Source organism: Cynoglossus semilaevis, chromosome 19 (genome assembly GCF_000523025.1).
Source record: "Cynoglossus semilaevis isolate Cse_v1.0 chromosome 19, Cse_v1.0, whole genome shotgun sequence".
Taxonomy (NCBI): Eukaryota; Metazoa; Chordata; class Actinopteri; order Pleuronectiformes; family Cynoglossidae; genus Cynoglossus; species Cynoglossus semilaevis.
In genome coordinates, this window is record NC_024325.1 from 12,052,984 (window position 1) to 12,069,770 (window position 16,787).

At 40.6% G+C, this 16,787-nt stretch overlaps 2 protein-coding genes across 4 annotated transcripts; one reads left to right on the top strand and one right to left on the bottom strand.

Moving 5' to 3' along the window:
• The first annotated feature begins 352 nt into the window (after nt 1-352).
• On the top strand, nt 353-8,602 carry LOC103395349 (ATP-sensitive inward rectifier potassium channel 1-like). 3 transcript variants are annotated; one of them, XM_008333022.3, is made up of 4 exons: nt 353-642; nt 4,013-4,254; nt 6,498-6,568; nt 6,772-8,602. In XM_008333022.3, exon 4 carries the CDS (start codon nt 6,779-6,781, stop codon nt 7,898-7,900), a length of 1,122 nt encoding a protein of 373 aa, XP_008331244.1. In that variant the 5' UTR covers nt 353-642; nt 4,013-4,254; nt 6,498-6,568; nt 6,772-6,778; the 3' UTR covers nt 7,901-8,602. The 3 variants fall into 3 exon arrangements, with proteins under 3 accessions (XP_008331244.1, XP_016897458.1, XP_024921693.1); XM_017041969.2 differs by lacking the exon at nt 6,498-6,568 and having other exon boundaries at nt 354-642; XM_025065925.1 differs by lacking the exons at nt 353-642; nt 6,498-6,568 and adding an exon at nt 851-1,353.
• Nucleotides 8,603-9,421: 819 nt separating this feature from the next.
• On the bottom strand, nt 9,422-16,132 carry foxred1 (FAD-dependent oxidoreductase domain containing 1). The gene is made up of 12 exons (XM_008333024.3): nt 16,059-16,132; nt 13,765-15,406; nt 13,083-13,303; nt 12,845-12,955; nt 12,624-12,742; nt 12,429-12,523; nt 12,149-12,250; nt 11,591-11,664; nt 10,943-11,103; nt 10,732-10,861; nt 10,542-10,646; nt 9,422-10,280 (listed from the first exon to the last, which is right to left on the bottom strand). The coding sequence occupies exons 2-12, from the start codon at nt 13,919-13,921 to the stop codon at nt 10,026-10,028; spliced, it is 1,530 nt and encodes a 509-aa protein (XP_008331246.1). The 5' UTR covers nt 13,922-15,406; nt 16,059-16,132; the 3' UTR covers nt 9,422-10,025.
• Nucleotides 16,133-16,787: the final 655 nt, after the last annotated feature.

Below are 16,787 nucleotides of genomic sequence, written 5' to 3' on the forward strand. Positions count from 1 at the left end.
ACCTGTGGTGAGTTGCCTTACAGAAATAATGTCACTCGTTCAATCCTCAGTGGGTTTTTGTTTTTCTTCAAAATATGTAGATTAGTTTAATTAGACTAACTGACTCATGTGGCCCTGAAATTGATTCTAGAACCTTCCAGGGTTGACAGTAAATGTACTGTACAGCTGTATCTGTGTCAGTGTGACCCTTTGTTGCTTAAATGTGGGCTGGAGAAAGTACTCTGGATTGCGGAGTACGTTCTACTTGTGGGTTTTTTTTTTCTTTTCTTTGATGCAACATTTCCCTTTCCTCTGTGTCTTTAACAAACTGAAGGATTTCAAAATATCTGAAATTTTACTTCACCACAATTTTCACATCTGGGATTTCATCGCAGACAAACCACTGAAAGCAAACACAGCTGCCTTCTCACTCACGTCCATCTATCTCCGCCGCCACATCAGTGGACTCAGACTCTAAAGCTGCATCAGTGGTGGTGAGGCAGCAGGGACAGCAGCGGCATCTGGTTTGAAAATTGAAATGTCACAGAAACTATGGATGAATGGGCCAAAAAAGAGTTTCTCACAGGATGAAATTTTAGGGACACAGAGAACAAAACTGGTTTTTCATTTCCTCAAGTTTCAGGAAGACAGTACAGGTCAGAGGTGAGTGGTGAACGTCATATAAAAAGAACTCATTGATATACTGTTGTTGTTTCATTGTTATTTCCCAAGTTTGGAAAACATTATTTGGAAACACGGAAGTTCAAAAACGTATCAAATGGAAAACAAATCCATCAAATGTCATAACCAAATGTGACCTCTGCTTTTAACCCATTAACTTGGCAGCTGCTGGACTCAAACCTAGGGATGGTGCCTTGCTCAGAGAACCTCAGTGGTAACTTGGCAGCTGCTGGACTCAAACCTAAAGCCTTCCAGACCCAAGTCCACTCCCTTAACCACTGAGCCACCACTGCCCCTTTAGTTATTCATAGACAATATTGAGTAATGATTCGACAACTATTTCAGCTTCTTTGTGTAGCTTTAAGGTGGTCTTCCGTACGTGGGTGGGTGAGGTTAGATTTTCTTCTTCAGCTTTAGTGTTACGTTAGCTAGTGGTAGGAAGCTACAGGCAGGACCCGAAGCAGCGCTACGGAGACTCTCTTTAGGAGCAAAGAGTTTCTTCTTAAATCAAATAAACAAACAAAAGGTCACAGGACCAGAACCAGGGCCAAGCAGGAACACGGAAACATCACACAGTCACAGCCACAATGAACAATGGTCCGATGAAGACAGGGTGAGGAAGAGAGAGCTATAAAAACAGAGGACAGCAGCTGACACCACTGAGACAAATGAACAGGTCGCCACAGGACACAGGTGAGTGTGATGTCACTGATTAACCCTGGAACACAGGGGAGGAAAAGGGAAACAGACAGACAGACAGACAGACAGACAGACCTCACGTTTAGTTTAGCCACTTAGAAACATGTAGCTATTTTTACAGAAACTGAGCTTTTTTTCACCGTATGAGCCCTCTTGTTGTTCTGGGTTGTGTTACAGATGCATGTAACCTATCAGTGGTGCTGGAGTCAGAGAGGAGGGGGAGACGGGAGGGGATGTCGGGGGGTGCGGGGGGGCTTTTTTGTACTTGCTTAATAAGCCCCCTGCTTCCCTCAGTGACCCACAGCCTTCCCAGGATGTGGAGTCAAACCAGCACGCTTCTGATTAAAACCTGAATTTTAAATTATCCTAGGCCACAAGCTCCTCAAGTTTTGGTCCATCTCAGGTTACTTTGGTAGTTCCTTTGTCTACATTTTAGGTTTCCTTGTGGCTTAGTGAAGTATTTTGGTTCTTTTTTCCTTTTTTGTTAAGTATAGTTTTGCACAACAATCCCTTTTGCGTGTGTTTTTACGAGGCCACTGACAGACTTTCTTTTCTGGATGTGACCCCGTCCGTCCACCTCCGTCCGTCCGTCTCCTTGGGTTCAGTCTTCCGTCACTCCTACACCTGTTTCCTGTTTCCTCACGATCTCCACTTTAATGCATGTTCTGTCTTTGCCGCTCTACGTTTCCTGCTCACTTCCCTCTGTGTTCCTGTAAATTCACTGAACTCCCAGCTGAGACCTGGCACTTCACTACAGCGCTCCATGATTTAGTTTCACAGCGACAGTGTCCGTATCTTCTCAGTGACGCCATCACATGAGGAGAGAATGTGATGGTTATCAGTCAAGCAGCCCTGGGCTTCCTTCAGATTAAACACTTCCCTCTGTCCTCTCATCTTTATCTTCTCCCCCCTCTTCCTCCTGCTCCTCTCTCTCGGCTCCTTCGCTCACTCTCTCTTCATTGTTATGCAGATGAAGCCCAGTTAACTCAACTCGGTAGAAAATCGGAAAAACAGGAGACAATCCATTTCAGATGAGCCTCTGCCGAGCTGACAAAAGTCTTCTTAAAGGAACAGCGTGAGCCACTCTGAGTTTCAAATACAGCCTGGAAAAATACTGCTGATGCTGATGCTGATGCTGATGCTGATGCTGATGCTGATCTTCTTCATCTCATGTTTTTAATGATAATGATGACTGTTGTGTCAGGGGTAGTTACTGTGTCCTGTTTATGCTGATGGTGTTATCATACGACTGATGACAATGATAAAGAGAGATGAGAAAGAATAAGCAGCAAACAAATGATACTGGTGATAATGGTAATAATGGGGATGCTGTAATGGTGTTTAGGAAGATTGTGACACTGCTGAAGATGATGATGATGATGATGATGTGATGATGAAGATAATGGTGTGGCTAAGATAACCCTCATCTCTGTGTTCCTTCCAAACTCTCGCGGACTAATGCCTGGCTGTGTTACTACAGCAGTGTCAACAAAGCCTGGCTCAGGGCCATCTGCATTCATGGAGCTCTGGTACTGCTAATGCAGCGGTGGGTTTTCATGCAGCAGCTCTACCTGCTGCTCAAACTGTGGTACTACAAGAGTAAGGCATTAAAAATAACTGTAAGTCTCGATATTTTCTGTCGCTGGTTGATATTAGTGCAGGAAGTTTTTAGACCTCAGTGAAAAGGACACATTCTTAATATGTACATTTCATTTATAATTATTTTATATTAATTATGTTTGCCTAGTTTCAGTAGAATTTTAATCAAAAATATCAATCTTTTTTCAAGTGAAACAGACTTTACCACATGCTTTTGTCTTGATGTATTTGCTGCAGTCTTCAGTCTGTTTTCCCCAGAGACTGTTCTCAGAGACGTCTCCCACAACATCCTTTAATTAACTTATGTCTGTTCTAACTACCGACTTCTCCCACAACATCCTTTAATTAACTTAATGTTGTTGTAGATCCTTCTTCAGCTGTCTTCACCACTCCATCTTAGCTTTTTGTGAACCACTGCAGCAGTAAAACACAAAAAGTCACACTTTTATTACGTATTTAGTACATTTTATTTTTAATGATTTTTATTGGACCTGATTTATTTTTAGTCTCCCATGTAACATGGGGTCAGTAACGTACTGTAGATCATCTAACATAACATAACGTAACGCAGAGCATCGTTTGAGGATGACTTTTTCTCAGTCATGTGGAAGAATGTTGCCACAAACACATTTCCTGGTAGCTCTTTATTTTCATGCAAATGTGAGGCAGCCTTGCAGGTTTCGCAGTGAGCAATGCGTGTGTGTGAGTGTGTGAGTGTGTAGGGTGGTAGTGGGGGGGATGGGGATGAGGTTGGGGGAAATGCAATTGAGGGATTTCTTTGTGAGGCCCTGACGCAAATCCCAAATGTTCTCAGGGCTGAAAACAAAAACAGCATGGGTGCAGCGGTGGCCCACGTTGGCCCCTTCAATAGATGCACCTTCTGCCACACAAAAGCACCGGGGCCTTTCTTTTTTTGTCTCCAAACTGTGCTCCCAGAATATTCCTAACAGTCCTGGTGTGCAGAGCTGGACCTGCAGCCGTCCTGAACCCCGTCCTGATGGAACCACGGCCTCTAACCCCCCACTTCTTCTTCTTCTTCTTCTTCTTCTGTTAGCGTAAAGACTCAGAGAGCAGAACTGACGTCCTGTGGCAGGAGTCCGGCTGCTGCCCGTGTCCCTGCGTCTGTAGACGTGGAGTCAGTGTACATGGTGGCATGTGGCTGGGATTAGGAAATTTCACTGTGGATTAAAATCCCTACCAACGCCTCCATGGCCACTCGCTGAAGGAACAAAAGGAGCGCGAGGTGCTGTTGTAGATCCAGCCGGCAGAACCTGGGTCCATGGTCTCAGTTCGCAGGTAGGTCCAACTGTCTTTAAGTTTAATTATCATTTAAACCAAAATAGTTTTTGAATATGTTTCACATTGTGTGCATGTTTTGCACAGCATTGACACCGGAAAACTTTTCTTTATTGACCAACTCCTCTGTCTTTTACTGAGTTGAAAAACTCTGAACTGAATGATGACATGTTGGGTTTTTAGTCAAATAATGCAACAAAAAATGAAAACTTTGTTTTATCTTAGAGGTAAAAGTCAGAAGTTAAGAGGTTTCTTTGCAAATGTCATGTGTAGAAATGAACTGAAGTGATTTGGTAAAACACAGACGACAGGTCTGTATAATGAAACCACTTGAAGTTAAGTTTTGACATCGATGTATTTTTAAGTTTTGATTTTTCTAATTTGTCCAAGAACAATAATAGTTTCCCTGACTTTTGCTTAATTACACTTTTTAGTCATAATAAAAACACACCAAAAACTTTTCTTCCCAGCAGAACTGATGCTGTGACTTGCTTTTCTTTGAAATTGCATGGAGTTTTCACACACGTTTCCACCAGTTCAGTACCAGCGCAAACCAGTTTAGCGCTGTCTTTGTTCAAACTAAAGGACTGCAGATGGAGATAGACATACCATGTAAAGCTGAAGGTTTCTGCAGCTTCTTAATCGTTCACTTTTGGCATTTACAGCCAGGTTTACGAGATGTTTTTTCGTACTGTAAATTACAAAAAAAAAAAAAACAAACAAAAAAAACAAACCCCTCTTGTTGCATTCCTTTACAGTAAACCATAAATACATCTCATTCCTTTACAGTAAACCATAAATACAGTCTTTCTATTGTACCACAGTCTTACTGTACATGACGCAGATTTAAAGTAAAGTATTAAGCTGGCATTGGTTTCTGTTGCCAGGCAGTTAATTCACTCACTCCTTCTGAAGCAGAAGTTTCTTTTTGCAGACGTGATGCTTTAGAACTTTTTCTTCGAAGTCTGTTTGAAGGTTGAGGCATTGCTTTATGAATTTCAAACTTTGATAAAGAATCTTTGTGCGTAGGTTTTTTAAACTTGTCCAGCAACTATTTTTCACAGTACTGTACTGTGTTAAACAAACTAGAGACAACAATAATGTACATATTTATACAGTAAAAAATTGTAAAATTGTACCTAACATTTGTATATCATTTAAATGTAAAAGTCCTTTTTCAGGACTAATTTTATTTTCACTCTTTACTAAATTCAAGTAGAATTTTTAAATGTACAGTATATACTAAGATTCTTTTCAGGACTAATTTTGTTTTCACTCTTTACTAAATTCAAGTAGAGTAAAGTAAAAAAAATAGTCAGGTTTTATGCATGTTTATGATTCATTTCAGTTTAAATGTGGGTTCTTTTAGAACTCTTTGTCACAATATGTCTGGCCCTGACATAATTTTTAAAATGTAAATTTAAAATCGTCTTTATGCTGTGGACAATTAAAGTCACATCGTTATTTAAAAAAGAGCTGGTGATGAAAGTTGTGCACCTACAGCAGTTTATACCAAACCTGTCTTTTATACTTTTGAGAGGCTTATGTAAGATCCAGAGTGGACCACGTGGGTCATATACTGCCACAGCCTGCATTTATTTGTGGGGCCCTTGTTGCTAGCACCGCTTTGTCCGCAGGTTCCATGTGGGCTCCATGGAAATGGTCCAGTTAAAGGCACGTTTTACTGATGTGGCCCAAATAAAACCAGATACAGCCTACATGCTGGGACTGCACCAATGAATTAACTACAAAATAAAAAGGTTTTAAAGCCTGTTCTATATGTACAGTGCGTGTTTGTGCGTGCGTGTGTGTCTGTTCTGAACAGTGATGATGAGCAGAGAGAAAACCTAAAAGTAATTTCACAGTAAATTGCATGCTCTGTGTTCTGTGCTGTAGAATTTATTCCACCCTTCAATCGCTCGAACAAACGTTAGCCTGGAGCTCTTTTCATTTTTCTCCAACAAAAAATAACAAACACATGGCTGAACAACAGCACATTACGTAATAAAATGTTTCCACGGTGGTTCTTATTTTTCGGCTGGTTTCATCATTCAGGCCTGAGGCCAAATTTAACCTTTATTCTTACGCTCAGTTGCAAACACATCATACTGTGGTGACGATGCTGTGAATACATGTCCATTCAATGAGGGTAATTTGAATTCAAAGTAATGAAGACTAACAACATGTTTATACGCTTGACAGAACTTGTAATTTCATTTTATTTTCTCCCTTTTCCTTATCAGCGATAGTGTTGTCCTATACAGGGGCGCAGCTACATCTATATCAACAATAGTACTTACCCCCCAGCCCCAAGGTAAACAGACCTGAGAGATAAATTTTACATTGGTATGTTAGAAATATAACTGTTTATTTAATAGATATTTTACTAATGCACTCGCAATATATAGTTATAGAGAGAGTCAGAGTTTGTGCTGGAAAGGCCTGAAAATTGTGTGACTTATGTGCGATAAAGAAAATAATGTAAAAATTGATCCAACTCTTACGTCTGTTCTTCAGCTCCAGGATGTTCTGGCTGCTGCAGGGACGTCGTAACTGCAAAGCCCGTCTGGTCAACAAAGACGGACGCTGCAACATTGAGTATGGTAACATCCAGTACAGGAGCCACTTCGCCTACCTGCTGGACTTCTGGACCACCTTCGTAGAGATCCGCTGGCGATTTGTTTTCCTCCTTTTCGTGGCATCGTTCACAGGGAGCTGGTTCGTCTTTAGCCTGTTGTGGTACTGGATCGCGAAGAACAATGGAGATCTGATTGGACAGAACCACACAGATGCACATGTGCAGTGTGTGGAAAATGTAAATGGTCTCACAACGGCCTTCCTCTACTCCCTAGAGACCCAAACTACCATTGGGTATGGGGGCCGGGCGCTCACTGGGCAATGTGCAGGTACGGTGGCTTTGATCGTTTTTCAGTCACTGGTTGGCGTCTTTATAAACTGTTTTATGTGTGGAGTCATTCTGGCAAAAATCTCCTCGCCTAAAAAAAGGGCGAAAACGGTTACGTTTAGCAAAACGGCCGTCATCTGTTTAAAGAAGGGGAATCTGTGTCTCCTGATTCGGGTGGCCAACCTTCGGAAGACCTTACTGATTGGCAGCCAGATCTACGGCAAGCTGCTGAAGACAACGACCACACCAGACGGAGAGACCATCATTCTGGACCAGGTGGACATTGACTTCATGGTGGACGCTGGTAAGGACAACTTGTTCTTTGTTTGCCCTCTGACCCTCTACCACGTCATCAACAAATCGAGCCCCTTCTACGACCTGTCGGCTGACACTCTGCCCCAGCAGGACTTTGAGCTGGTGGTCTTCCTGGACGGCATGGCCGAGTCCACCAGCTCCTCCTGTCAAGTCCGGACCTCATACATCCCACAGGAGATTCAGTGGGGCTATAGTTTCCTGCCCATCATCTCACGCACAAAGACAGGAAAGTACCGTGTGGATTTTACAAACTTTTCCAAAAGTGTCCGAGTGACCACGCCACACTGCGTCCACTGTTTTGAGAACGGCGCAGACAAGAATAACCACAATAATCACAACAACCAGCACCTACAGAAGAATGGCATCGACAACCTGGGCTTTCAGGCCATTGACATCAATGATTATGTGCATGTCACAGAAATGTAGTTGCAGTGGAACACACGGCACAGTAAATATAAACGTGCAGTCAGCGGGACCTTTTAGCCCTCTTTGATTAACTATTCCATTTAGGTTTCTTAACCAACCAACTTTCTGATAGAATATTATGTCACAGAAAAACAACTTTCTGAAAAAATATGCAACAAAGTGTGACATGAGAGCCAGCGGTCTGTTTGAAGGTTTGAGAATGTTTATCACCAGATATCACCGGGCTTCTATTGGACTCTCTATCCATCCATCTCAGACGGAATCCAAATTATATTTTGTGCAGAATGGAGTGAAAAAACCTCTCAAACTGTCTTGTCGTACTTTAGCACTAAGTTACTTATTTCAACCAACCGTGTGTCTCTTTGTTTTGGTGACATCTGGGCTCTGGAGGATGAAGGATACATTTTTTGATATGTAGAAAATGAAAGGATGTAAAATGCTGGCTACCTTTAGGTTGTACCTGAGAAGATGAGAGATGAAGTACTTTGTATATAGAAAACTCTGCTGTTACGGCTGTAGGTTTAAACTAATTCACTAAAATGTGTTTGGCTATTTTTCTGTGTTATGTCAAAGCATATCAGGTGCTTTGATAATTATTAAACTGTGAATGTACAGTAGTTGCCGTAAAAACACTGATTTTAACCATGGCCAGGCTTCAGTTTGTAGACTGAACTGTGTAACAATAAAACTCTCAGGGAAAAATACTGTTTTAGCCAAATTAATTTTATTTTACAGAACGAATAGTAGACGATACTAGTCATATTGACACAACCAGTGGTAATGTTGTCAACTTTTAATTATCGCCAAAACCTCAAAAAACGACCTTGTTTTCTAGTAGAAAACTACACAAAACCCAGGAAGTCCAATTAGCGCGTGACGTTGTATAAACGTGAGAATGTTGTGCAAGAGCCAATCAGAGCTATGTAGCTAGGTAAAGGACGGGACATATAAACGGAAATCCAATCAAACTCGTATCCGGTAGTAAAATAAGGCGAAACAGTATGAAGCCGTGAGCGGGAACATGAATATTAGTGTTAATAAAACGGGTCCGTTTGTTACATAGCGGGAACCAAACACGTCAGGTTGGACGGGTGTAGACGACCGTGTGACAAGAAACATGACAACTTTGCCAAGTTATCGGTGTTATCTACAGCCCTGCCATCCTGGGATCCACGCAGGGGTAAGCAGACGGAAGCCTGATGTAAAAGTTGTCGCGGCCTCCTCATTTAAATACAACTAGGTCCGTCTAAGTATACGTTGATGAATACTGCTATACTACAAGGTATTTATGATATCAAAATAGAATATTTTATTAACAGTAAAACGTAGAAATCTGACGGGCTCCATGTAAGACATTGTTCTCCAGGGCCGGAAGTCAAAGTGCAGAGCAAAACATAGCAAAATAAAAACGCGTTTGAACTAACAAGTAAAATAAAACTCACTATAATCTATAATCACATTTATAAAAACAAGTAGACATTTAAACAATACAAGCATCCTCATTAAAACACAAACCTGACCATCTGTCATCATGGCTTTTATTTTCTGAAAACATTTATTAGTATTTACATTTTTTTGTTCCAATGGTGGCGATAATAAATCGGCATTAAAAAACTGTAAAATACAATAGTATACATGTATCCTTGATCCTTTATAACATGGTTATATTATTATTGATCCTGGTGATGTTTTGTGTCAACATCAATATACAAGAGGTAGTGAAAAACAAATTAAAAAATGACATTAACACAGCTACTTCTCTTTAACTACGGACTTATCGCTTCAATTTTTGTTTTGGTTTTGGAAAAAATAAAAAAATAAAAAATATCATTCATGTTTGGTAAAAACATAAGGTTTGCACTGATTTTAAAATTTTTCATATTTTGAGGGTTTAAAAACCTGACTAAAATGTAACACAGTTGATGTGCCTTAACAAGTTTAAATAATTAAAATCTTTCACGTTTTAGATTGATAACATCCGTCTTAGAACTTGACTTAAACTAGTACAGGACCAGCTGCAAGGTTTCTTGCATTTATATATGTAACAGGTTTTGTCTTGAGAATATACATGGTTTTGCATAAAATAGACAGAGTTTCTCTGCAGAGGCTGAATTCCAACTCTGATTTACAGAATGTTTCTTTCCAGGACAGGCTCCTGCTTCATGATCCTGTCCAAACCAAATACACTCAGGTCCAGAGTTTCAAAGCCTCCCTTCAAGATCAGCTCAGCCAATGCCCGGCCCACACCAGGAGAGTGCTGCAGGCCGTGGCCGCTGAAGCCTGTGGCACAGTACATGTTGTTGATCAGAGGGTGTACACCGATGATGGCGTTCTGGTCCAAGGTGTTGTAGTCGTAGAACCCGGCCCAGGAACTGGTCACCTGAGGACGGGAGTCAGGCAAACATTTTTAAATGTCAATCTTCATGGTAAAAAGATGCAAGAGTTATTTAAAGTCAGGTTGTATAAGGATACCTAATTATTACTGACTGTGCTGTGAGTGCCCCCTGGAGGCTACAAAAAATCTGTTTTTCAACCTCTAGTGTTTTACCTATGCTGAAGTTTGTGTATATATTCACCCATTGTTTTTATTAACAAAATATTTTATATATATATATATTTTACATTTTTCCCAACAACTCACCTTAAGTTTTTCAAAAGATGGAACGCGATGAGCCAATTCCGGCCAAACCTTTTCTACAAAAAAGTCATGATCCACATCTAGATTACCTGCATCTGGCTCGTTTTCCTGAGGGAAATAAATAATTTGGTTTTTTTATTTCAATTTCTTTTTTAAACATTTGTGCTCAAATCCCTAACTAAAGATGAAGAACCTCGTCTGGTGACGCTCCTCCGATGTAATTTCCTCCCAACCCCTCTCGTCTGAAATACACGCCTGAGTAATCAATCAGGAAGGGAGTGTCCAGACCTGGTCCATCAGGGCAGTTGAACACATAGATGTACCTGGGAAACAGAAGTGAGTTCATCTCTCATAAGAAACTTTTTCAAAGAACATTTGTTTGTGTCCATAGGTGGATGAATTACCTTTTCCTGGGCTCCACAGGAAAAGGAATTCCATCGATGGAGTATTTGTCTCCTGAGCCAACTCTGAGCATTTCTGTCACTTTGGCTGAAAAGGCTCCTGCTGCATTTATAACAATAGCACACTCCACAGGCTGATACTCCGGGCTGTTGGGCATCTGAACCTGCGCAACACAAACCAACAGCAGAAACTAGTAAGAACTCACTTTGGGTTAATATCTGGGTTTCTTTTTTGCTGTTCTATACTGACTTTTACCTGTGGGAACTAACATTTTTGTTGCTCTGGACACTTTTACTTCTCTTTATCAATCAAGTTAATAAGGAAAACGAAACTAAAGAATTAAGTTTCTGTGTTCTAAGGCACGGATTCCCAAACATTTCCATGCCAAGGCCCCCCCACACAGCATAAGCGTCTGGCCAGGGACCCACTTTGCAAACCCACAGACAGTGTGTTATTCACTCTACAATATTTATTCCTACTACAGTTGATTACAGTTAAATAACGTTGATCTCTAATGTCACTGTTTACACTGGTAGAATTTACATGTGGTTTAGCCCCAAGGATAGAACCAGACTGAGCTGTTACTAATTAACAAGTTACAAGTCTCTGAAATGACCCGAGGTTGAACTAATTCACATTCACACACTTACTTTGACTGACTTCACTCTCCTCACCATCACGTCTTGATCATACATATGTGCCAAAGTCACCGTGTAATCAAAATCTGTGGAGACATCAGTGAACCAATTAAGGTTCCAAAGTTTTCAAGCACATTTCAAGACCCTATAAAGTGGTAATGTTGAGAGTATTTTATATGTATCTGTTTTTACTGCTGATACCTATGGACAAAGATTTATAAAATTCAAAATGGAACACTGTTTGTTTTTAGGGCGAAGGGTAACCTATAGTTATCATTGTGCTGTGGTAACATTGTGTTCTCTTTTGGATAATAATTTAGCTATTGAACACAAACCAGTTTCAACAATCTTAAACATTTAGTGCAACAGTGCACATCATGTTGTCACACATTAAACGGCACACAAGTTGTTGTTTAACATGTCAACCAGTACATGATTATTAAACAGAAACACAAACCGAGGCTGAAGGTATAGGAATACAGTCCTAACAAAACTGCTTTTTTTATGAGGATATAATTTAAGAGATCACAGCAGCACAGGCTGAGATGTGAGTGTGTGTTTAAAACAAACCTGTGACCTTTCCAGTGCATGGAATGACTCCCAGAGAGATGGCCTTCCTCTTAAAGCCATTCAGCAGAGACCAGGGGTCAAACCAGCCCTCGTTCTCTAATCCTGGTAAAGGGAACAGGTAAAAATGATTCAAATTCATAATTTTACAGCAAAGACACCCTTGTGCTTTCACTTTAACAATAGTTAGATTTGCTGCTCACAGTTTAGCAAGACCAAAACTTGACCTCTTCATTGGAGAGAGAAAAAAAATCGGTGGAGGTTTTGTTTTAGTAGAACTCACCATAGGAAGCCAGAGCAACACCATCTGTGTTTATCCATGGAAATCTTTCCTGGAGTTGTGTAGGAGAGAGGAGCGAGACTTGAGCTCCAAATTGACTGAAATCATATTAATATGATTATAATCATATCACGTTTCACTTAATGGAACTGTTTATTTTTAATTATCAAACAGAACTGCCAAAGTAAGAGTCACCACCTCTGGATGTGGTAGTTTTCCTCCATGATGTGAGCCACCTTCTCATTCGCTAGGAACAGGTATCCTGACTGGTTGAACTGCAGGTCCACAGGATCTTCATTATAAACATTAAGGTGTTCCTACAGAAAAAAAAATTCCAAACATCTATAGAAGCCTCAGGCTGATGTTAACACATCACTTATATAATAACACGAGGCTCTGTCATTTACTGCACCACTCACATTGACATTCCTCAGGAAGTCTGCTGAAGCTAGCGAGAGCAGGATGTTCTCAGGCAGAGAGAACTGCTGTCTGATTCCTCCAGCAGAAAGCACAGTGGAGGCCTGGGTGTACTACAGAGGGGAAAAGTGGATCAGGACAAGTGGAGGAACAAACTCCAGACATCAAACCGAAATGTGGAGTTAATCCGAGTTGACTTAGTCAGGAACATGTTGTACATAAAGTAATAGCTGAACGTACTACTGGGTCCTTCTCTACCACAACCACTCTCATCCCATTTCTACTGTTTTCCATCTTCTTCAGCCAGTAGGCGATGGACCAGCCCATCACACCTCCACCTACGATCACAATATCAGCCCGCTCTGGTGGCAGGTTGGGGTTGATGTAAAAGGGAGACCAGTTGCTGCTTGGCAGAGCGTCTGCAGCCTTCTTCTTCATTTCAACAAATGTGGTCTCCACATCTAACAAGGTAAAAACAACAGTAAATTGCAATGGAAAACAAACCCCAAAAATTGAATTGTACTAATCTAGAGAAGATAAATACTTGCAAAACAACTAAATGTGGCACATTAAACTCAGAAATGCAAAATAAAAATACAATAGGTGAGAGAAGTCGGCTACCATATAAGATCTACAGGGTTTTCTTTTAGTCCTTTGAAAATGCTTCAGTTTTCAGAAAAAGAGGGTTAATATAAGACGGAGATATACAATGTTTTAAGGATATCGTTTTCCTTAAAATTGTAAGGTTTTGCAGACTCTTCTACCTACAATTATTCGGATAATATAACTTTCCATGCGTATGTAATGAATACACAGCTCGTTTTAGGAGAGTTATAACTAGTTCGTATCGCAGAGATACGGGAGTATACACATTACTGATATCAATGGGTAACGGACACGTCACTGAAACCTTTTCCCGCACCTTTGAAGAAGTCTTTCCGCAGGGCTGTGCTCGTGCTCAGCTTCAGACAAGATGTCAAGTGTCCATGTGTCCAGGCATGTTGTCGTGTTACCAGTCTGGAGGTGAGCGGTGCATGAGCCGCTCGTACCTTCACATGTAGCCTCCGCCACGTTAGCATGACTGTGTGACTAGAGAGCTAATTTCTTGACTGCGAACAGAACTACAACAATGCGTAAGAAATACAACGACGAACACAAGGCACACAGGAATATATGAGTGTCATCTTAGATCAGGATGATTTTTTTCAAGTGTTATTCGACACTCAAGGTCGACTAATAACAAGAGATCGACTTAGCACCGGATGTCCAAAGGTGCCTTTCAAAGTAAAAGCAATGGTTCGAAAATAGAATTGCACTTCAGCCAACATCTTTTTCGTTTTATCATTAACTGAGTCCATCGACAATAAAAAATTGCGAAAACAAAATTATGGTCAATTTTATTATAAAATTAGGATAATTTAATATTTGTGTTTGTTAAAATGCATACATTGTCTGTTTAGAAATTCTCCCAAGTGAACAATTATAATTATTGGCTGTAGGCCAGCTAAATAAACATATTGCTAATGTTTTTCATGTCTTTGACAGTTTTCCTGTCAAAAAGATGTTCAAAGTGAAATACGTAACTAAATGAAACATTTTGCTTTGAAAGATGAAACGGTAATCTCTGTTTTGTTCCCGCAAACTTGACTTGGCGACAAAAAAAGAGGAGGTGGTAGACCGTGTGACGTAAGGACCAATCACTGCTAATCTATGGATAACCCGCCCCGTTTTTAACTGTATTGCACTTTTCTACCAATCTTTGAAACTTTCCCGTGACTGACAGTACCTGGTCTGTTTATTAAAAAAAATCATAAAAAAGTGGTCCTGACCTGACCATTTTACTGCTTCTGCTGGAGGGCTTTTGGGGTTTGGGCCCTCAACCTCTCCAGTTCCTTCTCCTGCTCCCTAAGTCGGACCGGGCTGCGCTCCATAGTTTGAGCACCGTCCACCACTACCTGCCTAAACCTCTTCTTTCACCTGAGAGTTGATCTCCTATTCCATGTTCTCCTGCGCCACCTTGTGCTTAGACATCCTTTCCAGCCTGTCCACGTGGCACTTTTCCAGGTCTTCAAAGAAGTTCCTCTGCAGAAACTCATACCTTGTTTCTCTGCTGTCATCGCTGAAGTCCAGCTCCATCTGCACGTGTTCATCCATCAGATACTGTGTGGTATTGTGAGGAGCCATTGGGTAGCTTTTGAAAGACGTCCATTTTTCTAGCCTGTCATTTCTGTTTCCCTCTGTATCTTCTTGAGCCTTAAAGTCTGTGCTCGAAATATTGTCAAATGGATCCTTGTTGTGACTGTTGTCGGTGGCACTGAGAACACTTAGCTGGTTTGCCTGACTTGTGTCCAAATCTGTGTCAGACCCCGATGTGGCAAGATAACCTTTGACCTCTGTCTGAATGTGGGGTTTCTGCTCAGGCTGAACTGAGTTCAGAAAGCTGTGCTGTGCAGCTGGAACAACACAAGTGTCCACTTGCAACCCATTTTCCTCCTGTTGCCCCAGCTTGGAGTCCGATCTTTTGATGCTGCCTGGGCAAGGCTTCGCACAGGCTTGGCTGTCATCTTACAATGAGACACATAGAAAACAGACAAGCCTGATTTACAAATTTAATTTACACAACAGATTAATTGCCCCCAAACATTGTGCACGTGATATAAAATATGAAAAAAACTTGAATAATAGAGCTTAGAAAAAGAGAAAAACTTTTAGCTGTGGGTTCGGGGGAGGGTTAGTGATTTTGTCATGGCAGTGATCTTCAATGTGAAAATTATGTCATGTCCATGTGTTTGGCAGTTGGCAGTTGACATCTAAAATGTTGTATCACTGCCATTTTTAGTCATCACCACCCAGTTGACATGGAACTGAAGGGTTCAGAGGAGTATTTCCTACTCATTTTGTGATTCCACAGATATTTTTTATTGATTTCAATGGATTTATTATGATTGACGTAGGTTTATGTTTTAAATTTTGTTGTTCATATGCTCTTAGTTTCTTTAAATGTATTTTTTTCTTAAAAACATGTAAAACATCCTTGTCCTCAAAAACATCCTCAAAAATGAAATGAGATAAAAAACATGATATTGATGTTGTATCTCCCTCTAGTGTCTTAAAAGAGAAATTGTAGCCCGTAACTCCAGTGCTACAATAAATATCACGTTTTTCTACATCTGCATGTTAAGAAAAATCGATTTAATTTAAAAAGTTGTCATTTACCTGTCATTTTAGACTGTTGTCACTGCTTACAGATTCTGCCTAGGGATTCAGAAGGTCACAGATGTGCAGAGAAATGACTCGAAGGGCCTTTCAATCCTTTGATACCTTAGAAAGTTTAAAAATTATTTTAAAAAGTTATTCAAAAGGGCATAAAATAATAAAGTAGGCAAGTGTTACAGAATGTAGTTATATCTTTATGCTAGCAGAAAGAAAATTACTCCAGTTGGTCCAGTTGAAGCTGATCATGTGGCAACACGTCTGATAGCTGGATGGATAAATAGATAGATGTTTGATCGTCTTGTCAATCTTAAATAACCAAATACATAATAACCAACCCTCCCTCTTTTTTCTCAATCATTTATTTTACGGCTCTAGGATCTAGAACTTGCAAATGTGACCATAGGAAAAAAAATCCTCACATTATGAAGCAATGGACCATAGGGAAAAAAATCCTCACATTATGAAGCAATGCCTTGTATACAACCAACAAAACTTTTCTGGCCAGCGCAGCACTTTCTGATAACTTTCTGTGTCATCACCATGCAACCACAGCCTGCAACTGAGGCAACATGTTGTTACTTCTTATCTAGTAGCTATGGATTACCCACCAATACACATGCCTTCAGAACTGGTCTATAATTAAAACGTTCCCCAGGGGTGGACTGGACCTTTCCAGGTTGTACCCTGCCTTCTTTCTAGAATCAGGCAGGGTTTGCTTCAACAACAATA

Excerpts from the sequence above, each read along its gene's own strand:
- foxred1 (XM_008333024.3), bottom strand. The coding sequence starts at position 13,921 with ATGCTAACGTGGCGGAGGCTACATGTGAAGGTACGAGCGGCTCATGCA. Across the intron at positions 12,524-12,623 it reads GAAAACTACCACATCCAGAG|TCAATTTGGAGCTCAAGTCT; the intron begins GTGGTGACTCTT and ends ATATGATTTCAG. Across the intron at positions 10,862-10,942 it reads CCTGTGGAGCCCAGGAAAAG|GTACATCTATGTGTTCAACT; the intron begins GTAATTCATCCA and ends TCTGTTTCCCAG.